The sequence below is a fragment of the Pseudophryne corroboree genome, chromosome 10, assembly GCF_028390025.1.
Source record: "Pseudophryne corroboree isolate aPseCor3 chromosome 10, aPseCor3.hap2, whole genome shotgun sequence".
In the NCBI taxonomy this organism is placed as follows: domain Eukaryota; kingdom Metazoa; phylum Chordata; class Amphibia; order Anura; family Myobatrachidae; genus Pseudophryne; species Pseudophryne corroboree.
In genome coordinates this window covers 267593621-267616589 of record NC_086453.1, presented here as the reverse complement: position 1 = coordinate 267616589, position 22969 = coordinate 267593621, and the positions used below count along the sequence as shown (strand labels likewise).

Genomic DNA, 22969 nt, shown 5'->3' with positions numbered 1-22969 from the left:
CATTTGGGGCTTGGTGTACCAGTGACGCCATGGTAAATTGGTGGTTCTTATAAATACTGGGGTCCAGCCAACAAAATGACAACCTCCATTGCCTACAGGCAACAGGCGCCATTTTATGTTCATGTTTTTAAATACAACTTCAGGTCTGTAAATAATGTTGTTATGCTTTATAATGTGGTTCGATAAGTTGCGTTACTTCATTTCAGAGACTGAATATTTCTTATTTGAAGCACAGAGAGCACAAGATATAGAACAAAGATCTATTTATCTACAAAAGGCAAGTATTATGTCTCACTCCCTAATATTGTGGGTTTTATTTAAAAGTGCTAGTTCAAATTTACATATCATATAAAATATTCCTGCACTTCATAAAACTGGTTCCCAATCCTGGTGCCGTAGCACCCTGGGGTGCCATAGGGCACTTGCAGGGGTGCCACTGGTTGGTCAGTGCAGGACAGTCGAGAGCTGGGCTGGGCCCAGGTACTTTTCAAGGGGTGTGGCCTAATCACAGGAGGTGTGGTCATGTACCCTTAGAAAAAAATACTGAAACAAATTGTATTTCTCTAACGTCCTAAGTGGATGCTGGGGACTCCGTAAGGACCATGGGGAATAGCGGCTCCGCAGGAGACTGGGCACAAAAGTAAAAGCTTTAGGACTACCTGGTGTGCACTGGCTCCTCCCCCTATGACCCTCCTCCAAGCCTCAGTTAGATTTTTGTGCCCGAACGAGAAGGGTGCACACTAGGTGGCTCTCCTGAGCTGCTTAGTGAAAAGTTTAGTTTTAGGTTTTTTATTTTCAGTGAGACCTGCTGGCAACAGGCTCACTGCACCGAGGGACTAAGGGGAGAAGAAGCGAACTCACCTGCGTGCAGAGTGGATTGGGCTTCTTAGGCTACTGGACATTAGCTCCACAGGGACGATCACAGGCCCAGCCATGGATGGGTCCAAGAGCTGCGCCGCCGGCCCCCTTACAGAGCCAGAAGACTGAAGAGGTCCGGAAAATCGGCGGCAGAAGACGTCCTGTCTTCAATAAGGTAGCGCACAGAGCAGCGCAGCTGTGCGCCATTGCTCTCAGCACACTTCACACTCCGGTCACTGAGGGTGCAGGGCGCTGCGGGGGGGGCGCCCTGAGACGCAATAAAAACACCTTAGATGGCTAAAAATACATCACATATAGCTCCTGGGCTATATGGATGCATTTAACCCCTGCCAGAATTCACAGAAAAACGGGAGATAAGGCCGCCGAGAAGGGGGCGGAGCCTATCTCCTCAGCACACTGGCGCCATTTTCCCTCACAGCTCCGTTGGAGGGAAGCTCCCTGGCTCTCCCCTGCAGTCACCACACTACAGAAAGGGTTAAAAAAGAGAGGGGGGCACTAATTAGGCGCAGTATTAAAGATACAGCAGCTATAAGGGGAAAAACACTTATATAAGGTTATCCCTGTATATATATAGCGCTCTGGTGTGTGCTGGCAAACTCTCCCTCTGTCTCCCCAAAGGGCTAGTGGGGTCCTGTCCTCTATCAGAGCATTCCCTGTGTGTGTGCTGTGTGTCGGTACGTTTGTGTCGACATGTATGAGGAGAAAAATGATGTGGAGACGGAGCAGATTGCCTGTAATAGTGATGTCACCCCCTAGGGGGTCGACACCTGAGTGGATGAACTGTTGGAAGGAATTACGTGACAGTGTCAGCTCTGTATAAAAGACAGTGGTTGACATGAGACAGCCGGCTACTCAGCTTGTGCCTGTCCAGACGTCTCATAGGCCGTCAGGGGCTCTAGAGCGCCCGTTACCTCAGATGGCAGATATAGACGCCGACACGGATACTGACTCCAGTGTCGACGGTGAAGAGACAAATGTGACTTCCAGTAGGGCCACACGTTACATGATTGAGGCAATGAAAAATGTTTTACACATTTCTGATAATACGAGTACCACCAAAAAGGGGTATTATGTTCGGTGAGGAAAAACTACCTGTAGTTTTCCTGAATCTGAGAAATTAAATGAGGTGTGTGATGATGCATGGGTTTCCCCCGATAACAACTGATAATTTCAAAAATGTTATTGGCATTATATCCTTTCCCGCCAGAGGTTAGGGTGCGTTGGGAAACATCCCCTAGGGTGGATAAAGCGCTCACACGCTTGTAAGAACAAGGGCTCTACCCTCTCCTGAGATGGCCGCCCTTAAGGATCCTGCTGATAGAAAGCAGGAGGGTATCCTAAAATGTATTTCTCTGACGTCCTAAGTGGATGCTGGGGACTCCGTCAGGACCATGGGGAATAGCGGCTCCGCAGGAGACAGGGCACAAAAATAAAGCTTTAGGATCAGGTGGTGTGCACTGGCTCCTCCCCCTATGACCCTCCTCCAAGCCTCAGTTGGGTTTTTGTGCCCGTCCGAGCAGGGTGCAATCTAGGTGGCTCTCTTAAGGAGCTGCTTAGAAAAAGTTTTTAGGTTTTTTTATGTTCAGTGAGTCCTGCTGGCAACAGGCTCACTGCATCGAGGGACTTAGGGGAGAGAAGTTCAACTCACCTGCGTGCAGGATGGATTGGCTTCTTAGGCTACTGGACACCATTAGCTCCAGAGGGAGTCGGAACACAGGTCTCACCCTGGGGTTCGTCCCGGAGCCGCGCCGCCGACCCCCCTTGCAGATGCTGAAGATTGAAGGTCCAGAAACCGGCGGCAGAAGGCTTTTCAGTCTTCATGAAGGTAGCGCACAGCACTGCAGCTGTGCGCCATTGTTGTCACACACTTCACACCATAGGTCACGGAGGGTGCAGGGCGCTGCTGGGGGCGCCCTGGGCAGCAATGTATAATACCTTTTATGGCTAAAAAATACATCACATATAGCCCTTGAGGCTATATGGATGTATTAAACCCATGCCAGATATCTCAAACTCCGGGAGAAAAGCCCGCCGGAATAGGGGGCGGGGCTTATTCTCCTCAGCACACAGCGCCATTTTCCTGCTCAGCTCCGCTGTGAGGAAGGCTCCCAGGACTCTCCCCTGCACTGCACTACAGAAACAGGGTAAAACAGAGAGGGGGGGCACTTTTTTTGGCGATATTTTATATATTTAAGCTGCTATAAGGATACAACACTTATATAAGGTTGTTCCCATATATATTATAGCGCTTGGGTGTGTGCTGGCAAACTCTCCCTCTGTCTCCCCAAAGGGCTAGTGGGGTCCTGTCTTCGATAAGAGCATTCCCTGTGTGTCTGCTGTGTGTCGGTACGTGTGTGTCGACATGTATGAGGACGATGTTGGTGTGGAGGCAGAGCAATTGCCGATAATGGTGATGTCACCCCCCAGGGAGTCGACACCGGAATGGATGGCTTTGTTTATGGAATTACGTGATAATGTCAGCACATTACAAAAATCTGTTGACGACATGAGACGGCCGGAAAACCAGTTGGTACCTGCCCAGGCGTCTCAGACACCGTCAGGGGCTGTAAAACGCCCTTTACCTCAGTCGGTCGACACAGACCCAGACACGGACACTGAATCTAGTGTCGACGGTGAAGAAACAAACGTATTTTCAAGTAGGGCCACACGTTATATGATCACGGCAATGAAGGAGGCTTTGCATATCTCTGATACTGCAAGTACCACAAAAAGGGGTATTATGTGGGGGGTGAAAAAACTACCTGTAGTTTTTCCTGAATCAGAGGAATTGAATGATGTATGTGATGAAGCGTGGGTTAACCCAGATAGAAAAGTGCTAATTTCAAAAAAGTTATTGGCATTATACCCTTTCCCGCCAGAGGTTAGGGCGCGCTGGGAAACACCCCCTAGGGTGGATAAGGCGCTCACACGCTTATCAAAACAAGTGGCGTTACCGTCTTCTGATACGGCGGCCCTCAAGGATCCAGCTGATAGGAGGCTGGAAACTACACTAAAAAGTATATACACACATACTGGTGTTATACTGCGACCAGCCATCGCCTCAGCCTGGATGTGCAGTGCTGGGGTGGTCTGGTCGGATTCCCTGACTGAAAATATTGATACCCTGGATAGGGACAGTATTTTATTGACTATAGAGCAATTAAAGGATGCTTTTCTTTATATGAGAGATGCTCAGAGGGATATTTGCACTCTGGCATCGAGAGTAAATGCGATGTCCATATCTGCCAGAAGAAGTTTATGGACGCGACAGTGGTCAGGTGATGCGGATTCTAAACGACATATGGAAGTATTGCCGTATAAAGGGGAGGAATTATTTGGCGTCGGTCTATCGGATCTGGTGGCCACGGCAACTGCCGGAAAATCCACCTTTTTACCTCAGACCCCCTCCCAACAGAAAAAGACACCGTCTTTTCAGCCGCAGTCCTTTCGGTCCTATAAGAACAAGCGGGCAAAAGGACAGTCATATCTGCCCCGGGGCAGAGGAAGGGGTAAGAGAGGACAGCAAGCTGCCCCTGCCCAGGAACAGAAGCCCTCCCAGGGTTCTGCAAAGCCCTCAGCATGACGCTGGGGCTTTACAAGCGGACTCAGGAGCGGTGGGGGGTCGACTCAAGAATTTCAGCGCGCAGTGGGCTTGCTCACAGGTGGACCCCTGGATCCTGCAGGTAGTATCTCAGGGTTACAGGTTGGAGTTCGAGAAGTCTCCCCCTCGCCGGTTCCTAAAGTCTGCTTTGCCAACGTCTCCCTCAGACAGGGCGACGGTATTGGAAGCCATTCACAAGCTGTTTTCTCAGCAGGTGATAGTCAAGGTACCCCTCCTACAACAAGGAAAAGGGTATTACTCCACGCTATTTGTGGTACCGAAGCCGGACGGCTCGGTAAGACCTATTCTAAATCTGAAATCTTTGAACCTGTACATACAGAAATTCAAATTCAAGATGGAGTCACTCAGAGCAGTGATAGCGAATCTGGAAGAAGGGGACTTTATGGTGTCCCTGGACATAAAGGATGCTTACCTGCATGTCCCAATTTGCCCTTCACATCAAGGGTACCTCAGGTTCGTGGTGCAAAACTGTCATTATCAGTTTCAGACGCTGCCGTTTGGATTGTCCACGGCACCTCGGGTCTTTACCAAGGTAATGGCCGAAATGATGATTCTTCTTCGAAGAAGAGGCGTATTAATTATCCCTTACTTGGACGATCTCCTGATAAGGGCAAGGTCCAGAGAACAGCTGGAGGACGGAGTAGCACTAACCCGATTAGTGCTGCAACAACACGGGTGGATTCTGAATTTTCCAAAATCTCAGTTGACACCGACAACACGTCTGCTGTTCCTGGGAATGATTCTGGACACGGTTCAGAAAAAGGTGTTTCTTCCGGAGGAGAAAGCCAAGGAGTTATCCAAACTTGTCAGGAACCTCCTAAAACCAGAAAAAGTGTCTGTGCATCAATGCACAAGAGTCCTGGGAAAGATGGTGGCTTCTTACGAAGCGATTCCATTCGGCAGATTCCACGCACGAACTTTTCAGTGGGATCTGTTGGACAAATGGTCCAGATCGCATCTGCAGATGCATCAGCGGATAACCTTATCACCACGGACAAGGGTGTCTCTTCTGTGGTGGTTGCAGAGTGCTCATCTGTTAGAGGGCCGCAGATTCGGCATACAGGACTGGGTCCTGGTGACCACGGATGCCAGTCTGAGAGGCTGGGGAGCGGTCACACAGGGAAGAAACTTCCAGGGAGTATGGTCAAGCCTGGAGATGTCTTTTCACATAAATATACTGGAGCTAAGAGCGATTTACAATGCTCTAAGTCTGGCAAAACCCCTGCTTCAGGGTCAGCCGGTGTTGATCCAGTCGGACAACATCACGGCAGTCGCCCACGTAAACAGACAGGGCGGCACAAGAAGCAGGACAGCAATGGCAGAAGCTGCAAGGATTCTTCGCTGGGCGGAAGATCATGTGATAGCACTGTCAGCAGTGTTCATTCCGGGAGTGGACAACTGGGAAGCAGACTTCCTCAGCAGACACGATCTACACCCGGGAGAGTGGGGACTTCATCCAGAAGTCTTCCACATGATTGTGAACCGTTGGGAAAAACCAAAGGTGGATATGATGGCGTCCCGCCTCAACAAAAAACTGGACAGGTATTGCGCCAGGTCAAGAGACCCTCAGGCAATAGCTGTGGACGCTCTGGTAACACCGTGGGTGTTCCAGTCAGTGTATGTGTTCCCTCCTCTGCCTCTCATACCAAAAGTACTGAGAATTATACGGCAAAGGCCGTGGCTCCGGATTGGCCAAGAAGAACTTGGTACCCGGAACTTCAAGAGATGCTCACGGAGGATCCGTGGCCTCTACCTCTAAGACGGGACCTGCTTCAGCAGGGACCGTGTCTATTCCAAGACTTACCGCGGCTGCGTTTGACGGCGTGGCGGTTGAACGCCGAATTCTAAGGGAAAAAGGCATTCCGGAAGAGGTCATTCCTACACTGGTAAAAGCCAGGAAGGAGGTGACTGCACAACATTATCACCGCATTTGGAGAAAATATGTTGCGTGGTGTGAGGCCAGGAAGGCCCCCACGGAGGAATTTCAATTGGGTCGATTCCTACATTTCCTGCAAACACGATTGTCTATGGGCCTCAAATTGAGGTCCATTAAGGTTCAAATTTCGGCCCTGTCGATTTTCTTCCAGAAAGAATTGGCTTCAGTTCCTGAAGTCCAGACTTTTGTAAAAGGAGTACTACATATACAGCCCCCGGTTGTCCCCCCAGTGGCTCCGTGGGACCTTAATGTAGTTTTGGATTTTCTCAAATCCCATTGGTTTGAGCCACTCAAATCGGCGGATTTGAAATATCTTACATGGAAAGTAACCATGCTACTGGCCCTGGCTTCAGCCAGGAGAGTGTCAGAATTGGCGGCTTTATCCTATAAAAGCCCATATCTGATTTTCCATTCGGACAGGGCAGAACTGCGGACGCGTCCTCATTTTCTGCCTAAGGTGGTGTCAGCGTTTCACCTGAACCAGCCTATTGTGGTGCCTGCGGCTACTAACGATTTGGAGGATTCCAAGTTGTTGGACGTGGTCCGGGCATTGAAAATATATATTTCAAGAACGGCTGGAGTCAGAAAGTCTGACTCGCTGTATATATTGTATGCACCCAACAAGCTGGGTGCTCCTGCTTCTAAGCAGACGATTGCTCGTTGGATTTGTAGCACAATTCAACTTGCACATTCTGTGGCAGGCTTGCCACAACCAAAATCTGTCAAGGCCATTCCACAAGGAAAGTGGGCTCATCCTGGGCGGCTGCCCGGGGGGTCTCGGCATTACAACTCTGCCGAGCAGCTACGTGGTCGGGGGAGAACACGTTTGTAAAATTCTACAAATTTGATACCCTGGCTAAAGAGGACCTGGAGTCCTCTCATTCGGTGCTGCAGAGTCATCCGCACTCTCCCGCCCGTTTGGGAGCTTTGGTATAATCCCCATGGTCCTGACGGAGTCCCCAGCATCCACTTAGGACGTCAGAGAAAATAAGATTTTACTTACCGATAAATCTATTTCTCGTAGTCCGTAGTGGATGCTGGGCGCCCATCCCAAGTGCGGATTGTCTGCAATGCTTGTACATAGTTATTGTTACAAAAAAAATCGGGTTGTTATTGTTGTGAGCCGTCTGTTCAGAGGCTCCTACGTTTGTCATACTGTTAACTGGGTTCAGATCACAAGTTGTACGGTGTGATTGGTGTGGCTGGTATGAGTCTTACCCGGGATTCATTATCCTTCCTTATTGTGTACGCTCGTCCGGGCACAGTATCCTAACTGAGGCTTGGAGGAGGGTCATAGGGGGAGGAGCCAGTGCACTCCACCTGATCCTAAAGCTTTATTTTTGTGCCCTGTCTCCTGCGGAGCCGCTATTCCCCATGGTCCTGACGGAGTCCCCAGCATCCACTACGGACTACGAGAAATAGATTTATCGGTAAGTAAAATCTTATTTTACACATATACTGGTGTTATACTGCGACCAGCAATCGCCTCAGCCTGGATGTGCAGTGCTGGGTTGGTGTGGTCGGATTCCCTGACTGAAAATATTGATACCCTAGATAGGGACAATATATTATTGCCTATAGAACATTTAAAAGAGGCATTTCTATATATGCGTGATGCACAGCGGAATATTTGCCGACTGGCATCAAGTCTAAGTGCGTTGTCCATTTCTGCCAGTAGAGGGTTATGGACACGACAGTGGTCAGGTGATGCGGATTCCAAACGGCATTTGGAAGTATTGCCTTATTAAACCTCTCAACATAAGAAGACGCCGTATTATCAGGCGCAGTCTTTTCGTGGGCAAGCGGGCAAAAGGTTCCTCATTTCTGCCCCGTGACAGAGGGAGAGGAAAAAGGCTGCAGAAATCAGCCAGTTCCCAGGAACAGAAGCCCTCTCCCGCCTCTGCCAAGCCCTCAGTATGACGCTGGGGCTTTACAAGCAGAATCAGGCACGGTGGGGGCCCGTCTCAATGAATTTCAGCGCGCAGTGGGCTCACGCGCAAGTAGACCCCTGGATCCTTCAAGGGATATCTCAGGGGTACAAATTAGAATTCGAGACGTCTCCCCCTCGCCGTTTCCTAAAGTCGGCTTTACCGATGTCTCCCTCTGACAGGGAGGCAGTTTTGGAAGCCATTCACAAGCTGTATTCCCAGCAGGTGATAATCAAGGTACCCCTCCTGCAACAGGGAACGGGGTATTATTCCACACTGTTGTGGTACCGAAGCCGGACGGCTCGGTGAGACCGATTCTAAATCTAAAATCTTGAACACTTACATACGGAGGTTCAAATTCAAGATTGAGTCACTCAGAGCAGTGATTGCGAACCTGGAAGAAGGGGACTACATGATGTCTCGGGACATCAAGGATGCTTACCTTCATGTCCCAATTTACCTTTCTCACCAAGGGTACCTCAGGTTTGTGGTACAGAACTGTCACTATCAGTTCAGACGCTGCCGTATGGATGGTCCACGGCACCCCGGGTCTTTACCAAGGTAATGGCCGAAATGATGATACTCCTTCGAAGGAAGGGAATTTTAGTTATCCCTTACTTGGACGATTCCCTGATAAGGGTAAGATCCAGGGAACAGTTGGAGGTCGGTGTAGCACTATCTCAGGTAGTGTTGCGGCAGCACGATTGGATTCTCAATATTCCAAAATCGCAGCTGATTACGACGACTCGTCTTCTGTTCCTAGGGATGATCCTGGACACAGTCCAGAAAAAGGTGTTTCTCCCGGAGGAGAAAGCCAGGGAGTTATCCGAGCTAGTCAGGAACCTCCTAAAACCAGGCCAAGTGTCAGTGCATCAATGCACAAGGGTCCTGGGAAAAATGGTGGCTTCTTACAAAGCGATTCCATTCGGCAGATTCCACGCAAGAACTTTTCAGTGGGATCTGCTGGACAAATGGTCCGGATCGCATCTTCAGATGCATCAGCGGATAACCCTGTCTCCAAGGACAAGGGTGTCTCTCCTGTGGTGGTTGCAGAGTGCTCATCTTCTAGAGGGCCGCAGATTCGGCATTCAGGACTGGGTCCTGGTGACCACCGATGCCAGCCTGAGAGGCTGGGGAGCAGTCACACAGGGAAGAAATTTCCAGGGCTTGTGGTCAAGCCTGGAGACATCACTTCACATAAATATTCTGGAGCTAAGAGCCATCTACAATGCTCTGAGCCTAGCAAGACCTCTGCTTCAAGGTCAGCCGGTGCTGATCCAGTCGGACAACATCACGGCAGTCGCCCACGTAAACAGACAGGGCGGCACAAGAAGCAGGAGGGCAATGACAGAAGTTGCAAGGATTCTTCGCTGGGCAGAAAATCATGTGATAGCACTGTCAGCAGTGTTCATTCCGGGTGTGGACAACTGGGAAGCAGACTTCCTCAGCAGACACGACCTCCTCCCGGGGGAGTGGGGACTTCACCCAGAAGTCTTCCACATGATTGTGAACCGTTGGGAAAAACCAAAGGTGGACATGATGGCGTCCCGCCTCAACAAAAAACTAGACAGATATTGCGCCAGGTCAAGGGACCCTCAGGCAATAGCTGTGGACGCTCTGGTAACACCATGGGTGTACCAGTCAGTGTATGTGTTCCCTCCTCTGCCTCTCATACCCAAGGTACTGAGGATCATAAGAAGGAGAGGAGTAAGGACTATACTCGTGGCTCCGGATTGGCCAAGAAGGACTTGGTACCCGGAACTTCAAGAGATGCTCACAGAGGACCCGTGGCCTCTACCTCTAAGAAAGGACCTGCTCCAGCAGGGACCCTGTCTCTTCCAAGACTTACCGCGGCTGCGTTTGACGGCATGGCGGTTGAACGCCGGATCCTGAAGGAAAAAGGCATTCCGGATTAAGTCATCCCTACCCTGATCAAAGCCAGGAAGGATGTAACCGTACAACATTATCACCGTATTTGGCGTAAATATGTTGCGTGGTGCGAGGCCAGGAAGGCCCCTACAGAGGAATTTCAACTGGGTCGTTTCCTGCATTTCCTACAAACAGGACTGTCTATGGGCCTAAAATTAGGGTCCATTAAGGTTCAGATTTCGGCCCTGTCGATTTTCTTCCAAAAAGAACTGGCTTCAGTTCCTGAAGTACAGACGTTTGTCAAGGGGGTACTGCATATACAACCTCCTTTTGTGCCTCCAGTGGCACCTTGGGATCTAAATGTAGTTTTGGGATTCCTAAAATCACATTGGTTTGAACCACTTTCCACTGTGGACTTAAAATATCTCACATGGAAGGTGGTAATGCTGTTAGCCCTGGCTTCAGCCAGGCGTGTCTCAGAATTGGCGGCTTTATCCTATAAAAGCCCTTACCTAATTTTTCATACGGACAGGGCAGAATTGAGGACTCGTCCTCAATTTCTCCCTAAGGTGGTTTCAGCATTTCACTTGAACCAGCCTATTGTGGTGCCTGCGGCTACTAGGGACTTGGAGGACTCCAAGTTGCTGGACGTAGTCAGGGCCCTGAAAATATGTTTCCAGGACGGCTGGAGTCAGAAAATCTGACTCGCTATTTATCCTGTATGCACCCAACAAGCTGGGTGCTCCTGCTTCTAAGCAGACTATTGCTCGCTGGATTTGTAGTACAATTCAGCTTGCACATTCTGTGGCAGGCCTGCCACAGCCAAAATCTGTAAATGCCCATTCCACAAGGAAGGTGGGCTCATCTTGGGCGGCTGCCCGAGGGGTCTCGGCTTTACAACTTTGCCGAGCAGCTACTTGGTCAGGGGCAAACACGTTTGCTAAATTCTACAAATTTGATACCCTGGCTGAGGAGGACCTGGAGTTCTCTCATTCGGTGCTGCAGAGTCATCCGCACTCTCCCGCCCGTTTGGGAGCTTTGGTATAATCCCCATGGTCCTTACGGAGTCCCCAGCATCCACTTAGGACGTTAGAGAAAATAAGAATTTACTTACCGATAATTCTATTTCTCATAGTCCGTAGTGGATGCTGGGCGCCCATCCCAAGTGCGGATTGTCTGCAATACTTGTACATAGTTATTGTTACAAAAATCGGGTTATTATTGTTGTGAGCCATCTTTTCAGAGGCTCCTCTGTTATCATGCTGTTAACTGGGTTCAGATCACAGGTTGTACGGTGTGATTGGTGTGGCTGGTATGAGTCTTACCCGGGATTCAATATCCTTCCTTATTGTGTACGCTCGTCCGGGCACAGTATCCTAACTGAGGCTTGGAGGAGGGTCATAGGGGGAGGAGCCAGTGCACACCAGGTAGTCCTAAAGCTTTTACTTTTGTGCCCAGTCTCCTGCGGAGCCGCTATTCCCCATGGTCCTTACGGAGTCCCCAGCATCCACTACGGACTATGAGAAATAGAATTATCGGTAAGTAAATTCTTATTTTTAAGCACCTACATGGCCACACTGCAGCCCAGTATACAGCAGCGTCTGCTGTGCTGAGGAGAAGAGCTGCTCCTGCCAGGTAAGGGGGAGGGGACCTGCGCCCCTACTGGAACCTCACTGGTTCCCTCCATCAGACCTGGGCCCAGGTAATTTGTACCCTCCCCCCCCCCCCCCCCTTCTCTCTGCACCACTGGGTCAGTGTGATAGACAAGAAAACATTTGGCCTAGGGATGCTGTGAAAGAAATTCTGATACTCTAGGGTGCCCCAATTCAAGACATTTTGGGAACCACTGTCAGAAAATATAATGAGAATACCTTACACAACTAGTTCTGTTCTTAGTTTTACTGGAAAGTTTATCTAGCCAAGACAGACATTTACACCACCGACAGGTGCATAATATTCGTTTTGTGAGTGCACATATTCTGTAAGTTGAATCTTTGCTCAAAGAGGCATTTTTGTTGTTTTAGTTCACATTATCTGTAATGTGATCTTAATGGTCTGATCAGTTATAATCAGTTACAATTCTGAGTTTTGTTTGGCTCTTACTATACTGTATCACACCCCTTTATTACACTTTTATTTATTTTTTTATCTTTTTCTGCTGTTCCTATATTTTCTTTATTGTTTTGTTCTTAGGGGTCTATATTTATGCCCAACTATAGCGCTGAACTATTGTAATTCTGCACATTATACAGTATATGTGGTCCAGTGATTCGTCTATATATTCTGTGTGAAATAAAAGCGGTCTGGGTTTATGCATTGCATACATAGTGCAACAATGGTATAATATATTAAATGACTACAAACAGTTTGTTACGGTAAATGTGTGTTTTCTCTTCAAGAACACTTAGGAGGTGATTCAGACCTGATCGCTGGGCTGCTAACGTTGCTGTCCTGCGTTCAGATAGTCGCAGCCTCCAGGGGAGTGTAAATTCGCCGGGCAAGTGTGCGATCGTATGTGTACTCCGAGCTGCAAAAATCCACTGTGTGCAGTCTCTGCGCAGCCCAGGACTTACTCCTTCAGTGCGATCAGAATAGGCTGATCGGGGTCGGAGCTAACGTCACGCACCCTCCCTGAAAACGCTGGTATCCGGTCTCTAGGTCGACAAGACTTATGTCGACAGTCGACCACTATGGGTCGACAGTAACTGGGTCGATAGGGTATCTAGGTCGACATGTTCTACGTCAACAGGTCAAAAGGTCGACATGAGTTTTTCACTTTATTTTCTTTTTTTGAACATTTTCATACTTTACGATCCACGTGGACTACGATTGGTAACGGTAACCTGCCTGAACCATGGCAAGCGAAGCGGTGCACTAATTGGGGTTCCCGGTCACTGTACAGCGAAAACGACACCAAAAAAGATGAAGTCACGTCAACCTTTTGACCTGTCAACCTAGAATCCCTGTCGACCTAGTTACTGATGACCAATAGTGGTCGACCTAAACTCTGTCGACCTTCAATACCACACCTGAAAACGCTTGGGCATGCCTGCGGTTTTCCGGACACTCCCAGTAAACGCTCAGTTGCCACCCACAAACGGTCCCTTCCTGTCAATCACCTTGCAAACGCCAATGCAAATTTAATTTTTACACAATCCATGCCCACTGTTTCTGTCCGACACGCGTGCGCGTTGCGGCGCATACGTATGCGCAGTTGTGACCTGATCGCCTGCTGTGCGAAAACACACAGCAGCAATCAGGTCTGAATCAGGCCCCTAGTTTTTTAATGTTGAAATTGTGCACCGCTTGCTTTAAGTGTAAATAATAAATGGAAATGACCGAACATGAAATATATATTCCAATCACTGAGCATTTGTAATACATCAATAACCTTTGACTAGTAAACAAAATACAGATGCGTTAGGGGAAGACCTCTAATGCTTGCTTTTTTGTACCTCTAATTAATTGTGTAGACTATTTTCCTGACTAGTACCTTATTTAGGCGAATAGTGCTCTTATACATTAATATTAATTGTGGAAAGCCCATTTGTAGTCCATCTTCTTGGAAAGAAAATCATTACATATCGAAATAAGGATGCTGGCATTTGTCTTTACAAATTGATTGTTGTCAGAAGAATCTAGGGTCTACTTAGGCCTTTAATGGACATATGTCAGAGCTGTAGGTTAAATTCAGTATTTAACAGCAACCTGAATATATTTCTCAGTGCATTCTTGGTCTTTTTCATATATTGTAGGTCAGGCATGTCCAAACTGCGGCCCTCCAGCTGTTGAGAAACTACACATCCCAGCATGCCCTGGCACAGCTTTAGCATTCTCTGACAGCAAAACTGTGTCAGGGCTTACTGGGATATGTAGTTTTACAACAGCTGGAGGGCCACAGTTTGGACATGCCTGTTGTAGGTGTTCTTTATTACTAATAGATTTCATTCTTCAATGTTGTTCCAGTTTCACTGCTAGAGATGATCTTATTGGAAAGTGTTACTGCATTGCATATCTCTGACTTTGGGGTGTATTAACTAAGCTGTGGTGAGAGATAAAGTACCATACAACCAGCTACTAACTGTCATTTTTCAAGCACAGCCTGTAACATGGCAGTTAGGAGCTGATTGGCTGGTACTTTATCTCTCTACACAATGGAATCTGTTTACGAAGCCTTGGATGGAGATAAGGTGGACGGACATAAAGTACCATCCACTCAGCTCCTGTCATTTTTAAAACCCAGCCTGTGACAAGGTAGTTAGGAGCTGATTGGCTGGTACTTTATCTCCATCCAAGGCTTAGTAAATGGACCTCTTTATTAGCAAAGACAAGATCATTGCCACTAATACATTTTTCAAGTGTGCTTTATATTTAGTTTGCATCGCTCCTAGGGGGAGATGTATCAAACCTTCTAAATTGGACAAATGGAGAAATTGCCGATCGCAGGTTCGGTGTATTAGGCCAACATTAGCCAAGTGGACAGACCACCTAGTGGGTTCACTATGGCTGGCCGGCGGTCGGGCTCCCGGCGACCAGCATACCGGCGCCGGGAGCCCGACCGCCGGCTGACAGACAGTGTGGCGAGCGCAAATGAGCCCCTTGCGGGCTCGCTGCGCTCGCCACGCTACGGGCACGGTGGCGCGCTACGCGCGCCACACTATTTTATTCTCCCTCTATGGGGGTCGTGGACCCCCACGAGGGAAAATAAGTGTCGGTATGCCAGCGGTCGGGCTCCCGGCGCCGGTATACTGAGCGCCGGGAGCCCGACCGCCGGCATACAGAAGACCACCCCACCTAGTGTGTGTTCGAATTGTACATTGCGCTGGCCCCTGATTATTTATTTTGTTGTGTTAGTATCCTTGTGGGGTCATATATATGTTTCCTGTGTCTTTTTTTTTTTTTAGTTCATATTGAATTTTTTCCGATAATGTTAGTTTATGCCCCATCTGAATTTGCTTCGACGTAATGCTGATATCCCTGCAACTTTATGGTTCATTAAATAAATTTGTCTAACTTGCTCAAAATGGTGGGTATCAAGTTGAGTAGCAGCTGACTGAATTGTATTTTGCAATAATAATAATTATAGCATACCTCTGTAATAGTGTTCATTCTAGCACACTGCGCCTGTCTCAAGTTGTGCAGTTCCGCTTTTCCTGTCGCTCTATGCTCTGGTGCCTTTAGCACACTCGGGTCTGTATCTCAGCACTGAGATATGTACTGCCCCTTTATATAGGGAAATTGACTTAATGTGCAAATGTATGGTCCAATGTGGACATCGATTTTTCCCATTCTATCCTATTTTAATGGCTACTGCTAGGAAAGCAGAGAGTATAGAATACTATATATGCGATCAGACAGCTATGGGAAAATGATCCAAACAGCGCACATATTTTCTTTTAATCCCTCTCCCGTCTGTTGATTGATGCCCCTGCAGTGTGCCACCTATTACAAGGGCCTGAGCAGCAGTGTCACAGTGTTTGCTGTCCTGCTTTCGCAGAGATTTTCACACTGAAGTCTCATCATTTATTGCTAAGAGGTTTCAATGAGATTGAGATTCTTATCTATTCTATTTACAAGATTATTTACAGGTATAACCGTTAGTAATTTCCCAGAACATGATGCTGTGAAGCATGTATATAAACATTTATTTCCCATAGGAGCAACGCGTTATTAAAGTAACAGTTCCCATGAGAGCTTACTGTTTAAGTACATTGCTGTAAACCGATTAGATTGTAATAGAGTGAATAAAGACTGAAATCTATAAACGTCAGTTCTGTTATTCAGGATCTTTTCTGCTAAACATCGCAGGTGAATATTAGATAATTTAAGGACTTGTGACCTCAAAACAGATCATGCAAGTGAACATTTGCTTAAAAGGTGGGGCACAAATACTTATCAATATTAAATCTGTGTGTATTCTACATGTATATCAAAGGGTATAATTTTCATTATAAAATGTCAAAAGATATCGCCCCTAAATAATAAAATGTATGAAACCACTGCTATGCACTAATGGCGTGCTTCTCTCGTCTGCAGATACATTGCTTTAGTGATGGAAATGTTTCCTGTAACTCTTCTCTGAAACTATTATATCTTCCCCCCCTACCCACCCCAAACATTTATGACACCCTCCATAATATTTTCTTTATTATGCTTGATTGTCCGATGCTGATCAAGCTTTGTACATATGCTGCTCAGAAATCTGCTCCCTCTGCCAAGTCTGCATGGAAATTATTCCAAATAGCTGTAATGTAACAGGCATAGAACATGATAGACTCCCCTAATAAATCAGCCTGGTACTACTTGCATTGTATCATACAGGCTGAAGCATTGTGCAGGGATGTGAATCTGCAGACATGTACAATCTGCTTTTAGTGCAGAATGAGTAGTATGAGGATGAATGATGTACAGAGCCTGCTTAGTACATGATTCACCAACTTTGTCTGTACGGGTTGGGGCTGAGATGCCAGCGATCAGAATACTGACCGTAGCATCCCGCTGATTAGAATTCCGGGTCGGGTAGGCATGCTACACCTCACCCCCTAACCCTTACTGGGGGTGCCAAAACCTAAACCCCCCCCCCCCATCCCTGCGGCTTACCTCTCCTGCGGGCCGGCAGTCACTCGATTGGGATCCCAGCTGTCAGGATGTCATTCGGCATCAGTGTTGGGATTCCGGGTAGCTGCATATTGGTCCAATTTATTTTCTGAGGCTGTTAGCATGCCAACTGCTCACCCACACACATTGCAATCCAGGGTTCTGGTATGAATGGTCAACCATGTTAAGGTCGACATTCATCAGGTTGACCACCATTGGTCGACATAGACAGAGAGGATTCGGCATGCATTGAATACTGCCCTAATATTGTAAGCTTGCAAGAGCAGGCCCTTCTCCCCTCGTGTGCCTTTCCTTCTCTCACTTACACTATCTTATACTCAGTACTCCCTTTGATTGCACATAACCCCTGGTTTTCTGTATATATCTTGTACTTGTCTTATATTGGTTCAAACTGTAAGTGCTTTTTTCTTGTTTTGCTCATTTGTTTATGTACTCTGTTATTGGGCGCTGCGGATCCCTTGGGGCGTCCTCTAAATAAATGACAAGAATAATAAGTGAATCTTAAGAATGTTTTGAGTTAATTCACTCATATAATAAAATTGAAAAATGTTCTACCAGTAGTTTTCAAAGTAGACACAAGGTTAATTTGAGAAGGTTGCGAAGCACATGGGTGATTTTGCTTACCATACAGTTACGAGATGACTGACTTGCTATAATAATATAATGTGTTTACAGCTTGTAAGGGAAAATACTTCCACATTAATTCAGTCGATTAAAGAAATGGTTATTTTTTTAATTCATTTTTTTTGTGAAAGAGTGTTTTATTGAGTTTTACATTATTTACTCAGCAGGGATGAATACATAAAAGGGTAACGGAAGGGGGTGGGGGGGGGGCGTGGCTTGACAGCAGACCCGAGCAGATGTGCTGAGCTGGAGCTCCTGCACTGGGAATACATTTTACACTATTAAACGGCTCCCTGGTGATTTTGGGAATACTCTCCTGCCTATTGGAGTCCCTCTGCATCAGATTGTGTGGTTCGCGGAGCCGGCAGATGCGCCCTGCATCTGTGCGGGTAGCGGCCTACCAATCCTTTAGAAGCCGGGGCCTCAATTTGTCCACTGACCCGAGACACCAGACCCTCACCATCAGCTTGCCTCCCGCTGTGCCCTTTGGCTCCCCTGCCACCTTTGGGTCTGCCCACAGCTGTGAGAAGGTACCTACTGAGCTGGGCTCCGTTTCTGCGGCTTCCTGTGACTGCGGCCTGCTGCACCTCCGGAGGCCGGGGACTGAAGTTGGGGGACTACCCGGAGACGGGCTCCGTGAGCGCTGTGCGGCCCGACGGAGGCTCCTGTCGGCCTGAAGACACCTTCCCCGCCTGCCACAGCCCTCCCTGCTCCCTCCGCACCTTAGTGGGATCCCCCTGGCGACCCGACGGCCGCTCCCTCCGTGCCGCACTGTCAGTGGCGTCCTCCGGCGGTCTGCGGCCTACGCATCCTCCTGGGGCCGGGACCTTGAGTTCGGAGGTTCCCCGTCGCGGACTTCCGGGAGGCGCAGGCTGCGGCTGTCTGGGGTCCGGACACCTTACCCTGGTCCCCGCTGGCCTTCGCACCCCCCGCCACCCCTCCTACAGCTCCGGCCAGGCTCTTTCCTGCAGTGGTGTCCCCAGGAGGCCCCTCTACTCCTGGGACCTGTGTTCTGGCAGATATCACCCCTTCTCTGCTGGTCTGGCTTTGGGGGTGTCCTGATTGCCGGCTGGACAGTGGCCGGACCTCATCCCACGGGTGTGCCTCTTGTGTTGGACCTGGTGGGAGGGTGGCAGATCTCAGCCCTGGAGGGGCATCTTCCTGCTGCTGCCTGAGCCCTGTTCTTCCCGACCTGCACAGAAATGAGCTCCGGAGCCGTGTGGTAGCCGCCAACTTCGGTGCCGCACGTCGGATGTCAGCTGCCTTGAAGGTACGGTCATAGAGCCACCAGCTCTTGTCTCTCCCCCTTGACACAGTGTAATCCGTGCTCTCCTCAGCCTGCAGGGAGTCAAACCCCTGGACCGCAATATCTTAAGGCACTAACTGTCCTTTGCATATCACCCAGGATGATGACCTAATACTGCAATTTGTCCTGTCTGGACCGTGATAGTTTTCTTCATACCCATCACACTTTTCTACTTAACATACATCTGTCAAGCAGCGTCTGTGTCTCCTATTACGTTTGTGACGTCCCGCCTATCCTATTAGTCCCCCACAATGGCGCAAAGAAATAAAAAAAATTCACAGGCCCCCACAAATTTTTTGGGCCAAAAGCTAAGGGCCCTCCACCTCCTGCATTGCTCACGGACTCTCCTTCCTCCCCCTGTTCATCAGAGACTGGTATAGACCCACAGATCCAAGCAGTCATGACAAGTTTACTTGAGGGTGTCTAGTCTGCCTTTAAGCAAGAACTCTCCACAGCTATTGCCGACTTCAAATTTGACCACACGGCCCTTGGCAATCGTACAGACGCTCTTGAATCTAAGACGGACGACCTCTGCCGCTCTCGGCAACGCCTAGACTCGGAACTTTCTAGACGCCATGATGAGATGGAGGATCTCAAAGAACGGCAGGAAGAACAAGAGAATCGTTCCCGTCGCAATCATTTTGCGTATCCGCAATGTAGCGGAATCGATTCTTAGCTCCGCCCTACCGTCCTTTTTGAAAGATTTTTTTCAACACGTATTGCTTGATCTCTCTGATGGCGACTGTCTTTGCGATAGGGCTCACAGAGCGCTCCGAGCGAAACCTGCTCCTTCACAACCACCCAGGGATGTCATAGTTCGTCTACATTATTATCGCTCAAAGGAACGGATCCTAATGTCGGTTCGAGACTCCCCAGTAATCGACTACCGGGATATGCAACTGCAGGTCTTCCAGGATCTGGCCCTGTCTACTATTCAGAAACGACGAGATCTCCAGCCCGTTACTAGGATACTACGGCAGCATCAATTACGGTACAGATAGGGCTTTCCTTTTATGTTACAGATTACAGCGAACAATTCCACCCATTCCGTTAAAACTTTAGCTCAGGGTCAGGATAGCTCAGGGTCAGGATTTGTTGGCTAAGCTAGATCTCCTCCCTGTACCGTCGCCTGATAGCGAGACTGCCTCTTCCTCTGGTCCAAGTCGCCCTCGGATTCCATTGCCTGAATGGACAAGGGTGACCCGTCATCGCAATGACACTAATGACCCTCCCTGATCTTAGTAGACACTCTTGGTTACAATAAGATAGTTCTCACTATTCTAGAGATGTGTCTCCTTCTCATATGTTCTTTGTTGATAGGTGGGGGGTACGGCCCCCGTCTTACTTCTTTCATACAACTGTTATTGGTTTTGATATGGCTCACCGAGCTTTGATGTTTGTTATATGTTAAGCCTAGCTTTATGTTATTGTGCTGCTTGCCTTGCTTACCCCGGTTTTTCCCTTGTCTCCCTTTCTTTCCCCTATCTCCCCCCCCCCCCCCCTTGCCCTTGTTCCCCTCCCTCTTTTCTCTTACATCCCCCCCCCCCCTTTTTGTTTCCTTTTTATTACGACACAGTACGTTTTTTCTTTCTTTTGTGTGTGTTCTGGGTTATTTAGCTGAATCTTCGGCTATTGCCGACTTAACTATTGCGGTCCAGAAGGATCTGGTTTTCTGCTCCCACTACCCCCGTGCTCCCTCTATTTGTGATTTAGTATATAATGTCTATCACTTGTGTAGCGGTCCTTGATTGGGACCCTATGTTTCAGGGTTTTTTCCCGTATGGGTTTTCTATCACTCTCTCTTTCTCTACATCTCTGCTCCTTGTTTCTTGCTGTTCCTTTTCTTCCTCTTTTTCTCTTCCTCCCCAGGATGGGTTTCTGTTGATCCTTTTCCATTCTTTGGTATCACATGGCACTTAAGTTGTTCTCTGTAAATGTTAACGGGTTTAATTCTCCCAAGAAACGTACAGTGATGTTGTCCGCCTTTAGGAGAGAAAAGGCTGACATAGTCTTCCTTCAGGAGACCCACTTCACTGGTACACACTTTCGATTTCAAGGTAAGCAGTTTGCACAAACCTTTTTTGCAAATTGCTAATTTTTCTGCTGATTGTAAGAAAAGGGGGGTGGCTATACTGATTCATCGTAACATCCCATTTGTACATACCAGAACCATAGCTGACCCCGCAGGCCGGTATATTGTGGTAATTGGTACACTTCGTACAGAAACTCTAACACTTGTGTCTGTATATACCCCGACAGACCAGTCACGTTTTTTCCGCATGCTCTTTCAGCGTCTTAATAGAGTAGCGCAGGGCCACATCATTTTAGGTGGGGACTTTAATACTGTGATCGATCCCCTCTTAGATAAATCTAACCCTCCTAAAAATAAGAAGGAGGCATCCCCGACTGAGGCCTCTCTCACGTTAATTTCCTCCCTCGCACAGCTTAATCTGAGAGATACCTGGCGTCTTAAACACTCCACTGCCCACTTCTCTGCACCTCACCAACATTATTCTCGGATCGATATGATCCAAGTGTCTCAATCACTCACGACATTGATTTCTGATGCAGGTATCACTCCTTGCTCGTGGATGGACCATGCAGGGGTTTATATCCTCATAGAAATCTATAGAACCCCTAATAAGACACGTAAATGGCGTCTAGATGACACCCTTCTTTCGCATCCCTCCACTCTTTTAGACACCAAATCAACTTTGGAATTTTTTTCAAGGAAAATGCCTCCCCAGAAGTCTCTCCTAGTCTTGTTTGGGAAGCGCACAAAGCCACTATTCGTGGTCATTTCATGTCCAAGGCCTCAGCCATACGTAAGAAAGCAGCACAGAAAGTTTCCTCATTAGAATCAAAAATTTCTGCGCTCTTAGCCCAACATAAAATAGCCCCTAGCGACTCCCTACGCTCTCAGATCGATAACCTCAGAGGTCAGCTAAATGCACTTTTATCGCGACGCGCAGCTGCGTTACTACAGAAGCTCCGTCAAAAATTCTATGATAAAGCGGATAAAATAGATAGTCTCTTAGCCAATAAATTGAGAAGCAAACGAGCTACAGGAATGATAGAAAAACTACACTCCAATACATTGAATATGCTTACTTATGACCCAAAAGTGATGTTAGAAGAATTTCGGGGGTTTTATAGCTCCTTATATAATCTTCCTGCCCCTCCTCTCTCCTCTGACGGTCCAGAGGGTATATGCTCGTACCTATTAGACACCCCCCTGCCATGCCTGACAGAGCGACAGATCTCTCTTCTTAATGAGTCTATCTCATTGGAAGAGACTGTTGCCGCTATCAAATCTATGCGATCGTCAGCCGCACCTGGCCCAGATGGCTTCACCACTCAATATTAGAAAAAACTTTCCACACAGAATTAGCCCCTTATCTTACCTCGCTTTTTAATAAAGTTTTAGAGGGAGCATCGTTTGCGCCGGCAACTGTGCACGCTGACATTATTGTGATCCCGAAACCGGAGAGAGACCCCACACAATGTTCTATTTATCGCCCGATCTCATTACTAAATGTTGATCTTAAGATCCATGCAAAAAATTTGGCCAACCGCTTAGCTCCCCTACTTACGCAATTGATACACCCAGACCAAGTGGGCTTATTTCTGGCCGTCAAGCCTCCGATAATACCAGGAGAGCTATAGATCTGATATGTTCTATTCATAGACAAAAGTTACCCTCATTGTTACTAGCGCTGGATGCCGAGAAGGCTTTTGACAGGATATCTTGGTCCTTCACTTTCTCGGTACTCCGAAAGATGGGCTTCTCTGGCAAATTTCTGGATGGTGTCTCGGCGCTTTATAGATCCCCTATTGCCACGGTTTCTGTCAATCGCCTCACCTCCACCGTTTTCGGAATCACTAATAGCACCAGACAGGGATGCCCGCTCTCCCCCCTACTATTTGCCCTGGTTATGGAACCGCTGGCAGCAAGGATCCGAGCTAATACGGATATAGCCGGAGTGCGGGTAGGTCCTTCTGAACATAAAATTGCTTTGTACGCAGACGACGTCCTCTTGTCTCTTGGATCCCAGACTCAGTCGTTGCAGCCGCTCCTCTCTGAAATTGACCTCTACTCTAAGCACTCAGGTTATAAAATTATTGCGAGTAAAACCGAAGTGTTGAATTTTTACATTCCTGGCCCGATTAAGCTCTCTTTAGAAAAT

General features: G+C 48.0%; 1 protein-coding gene across 1 annotated transcript in view; it reads left to right on the top strand.

Annotated features, from left to right (window-relative positions):
* The window catches only part of HOATZ (HOATZ cilia and flagella associated protein), a 168512-nt gene that overhangs the window by 34480 nt on the left and 111063 nt on the right, over positions 1-22969 (top strand). Inside the window, exon 3 of the mRNA XM_063941903.1 lies at positions 207-277. Coding sequence (XP_063797973.1) covers positions 207-277 — 71 coding nt within the window. The remainder of the gene's footprint in view (positions 1-206; positions 278-22969) is intronic.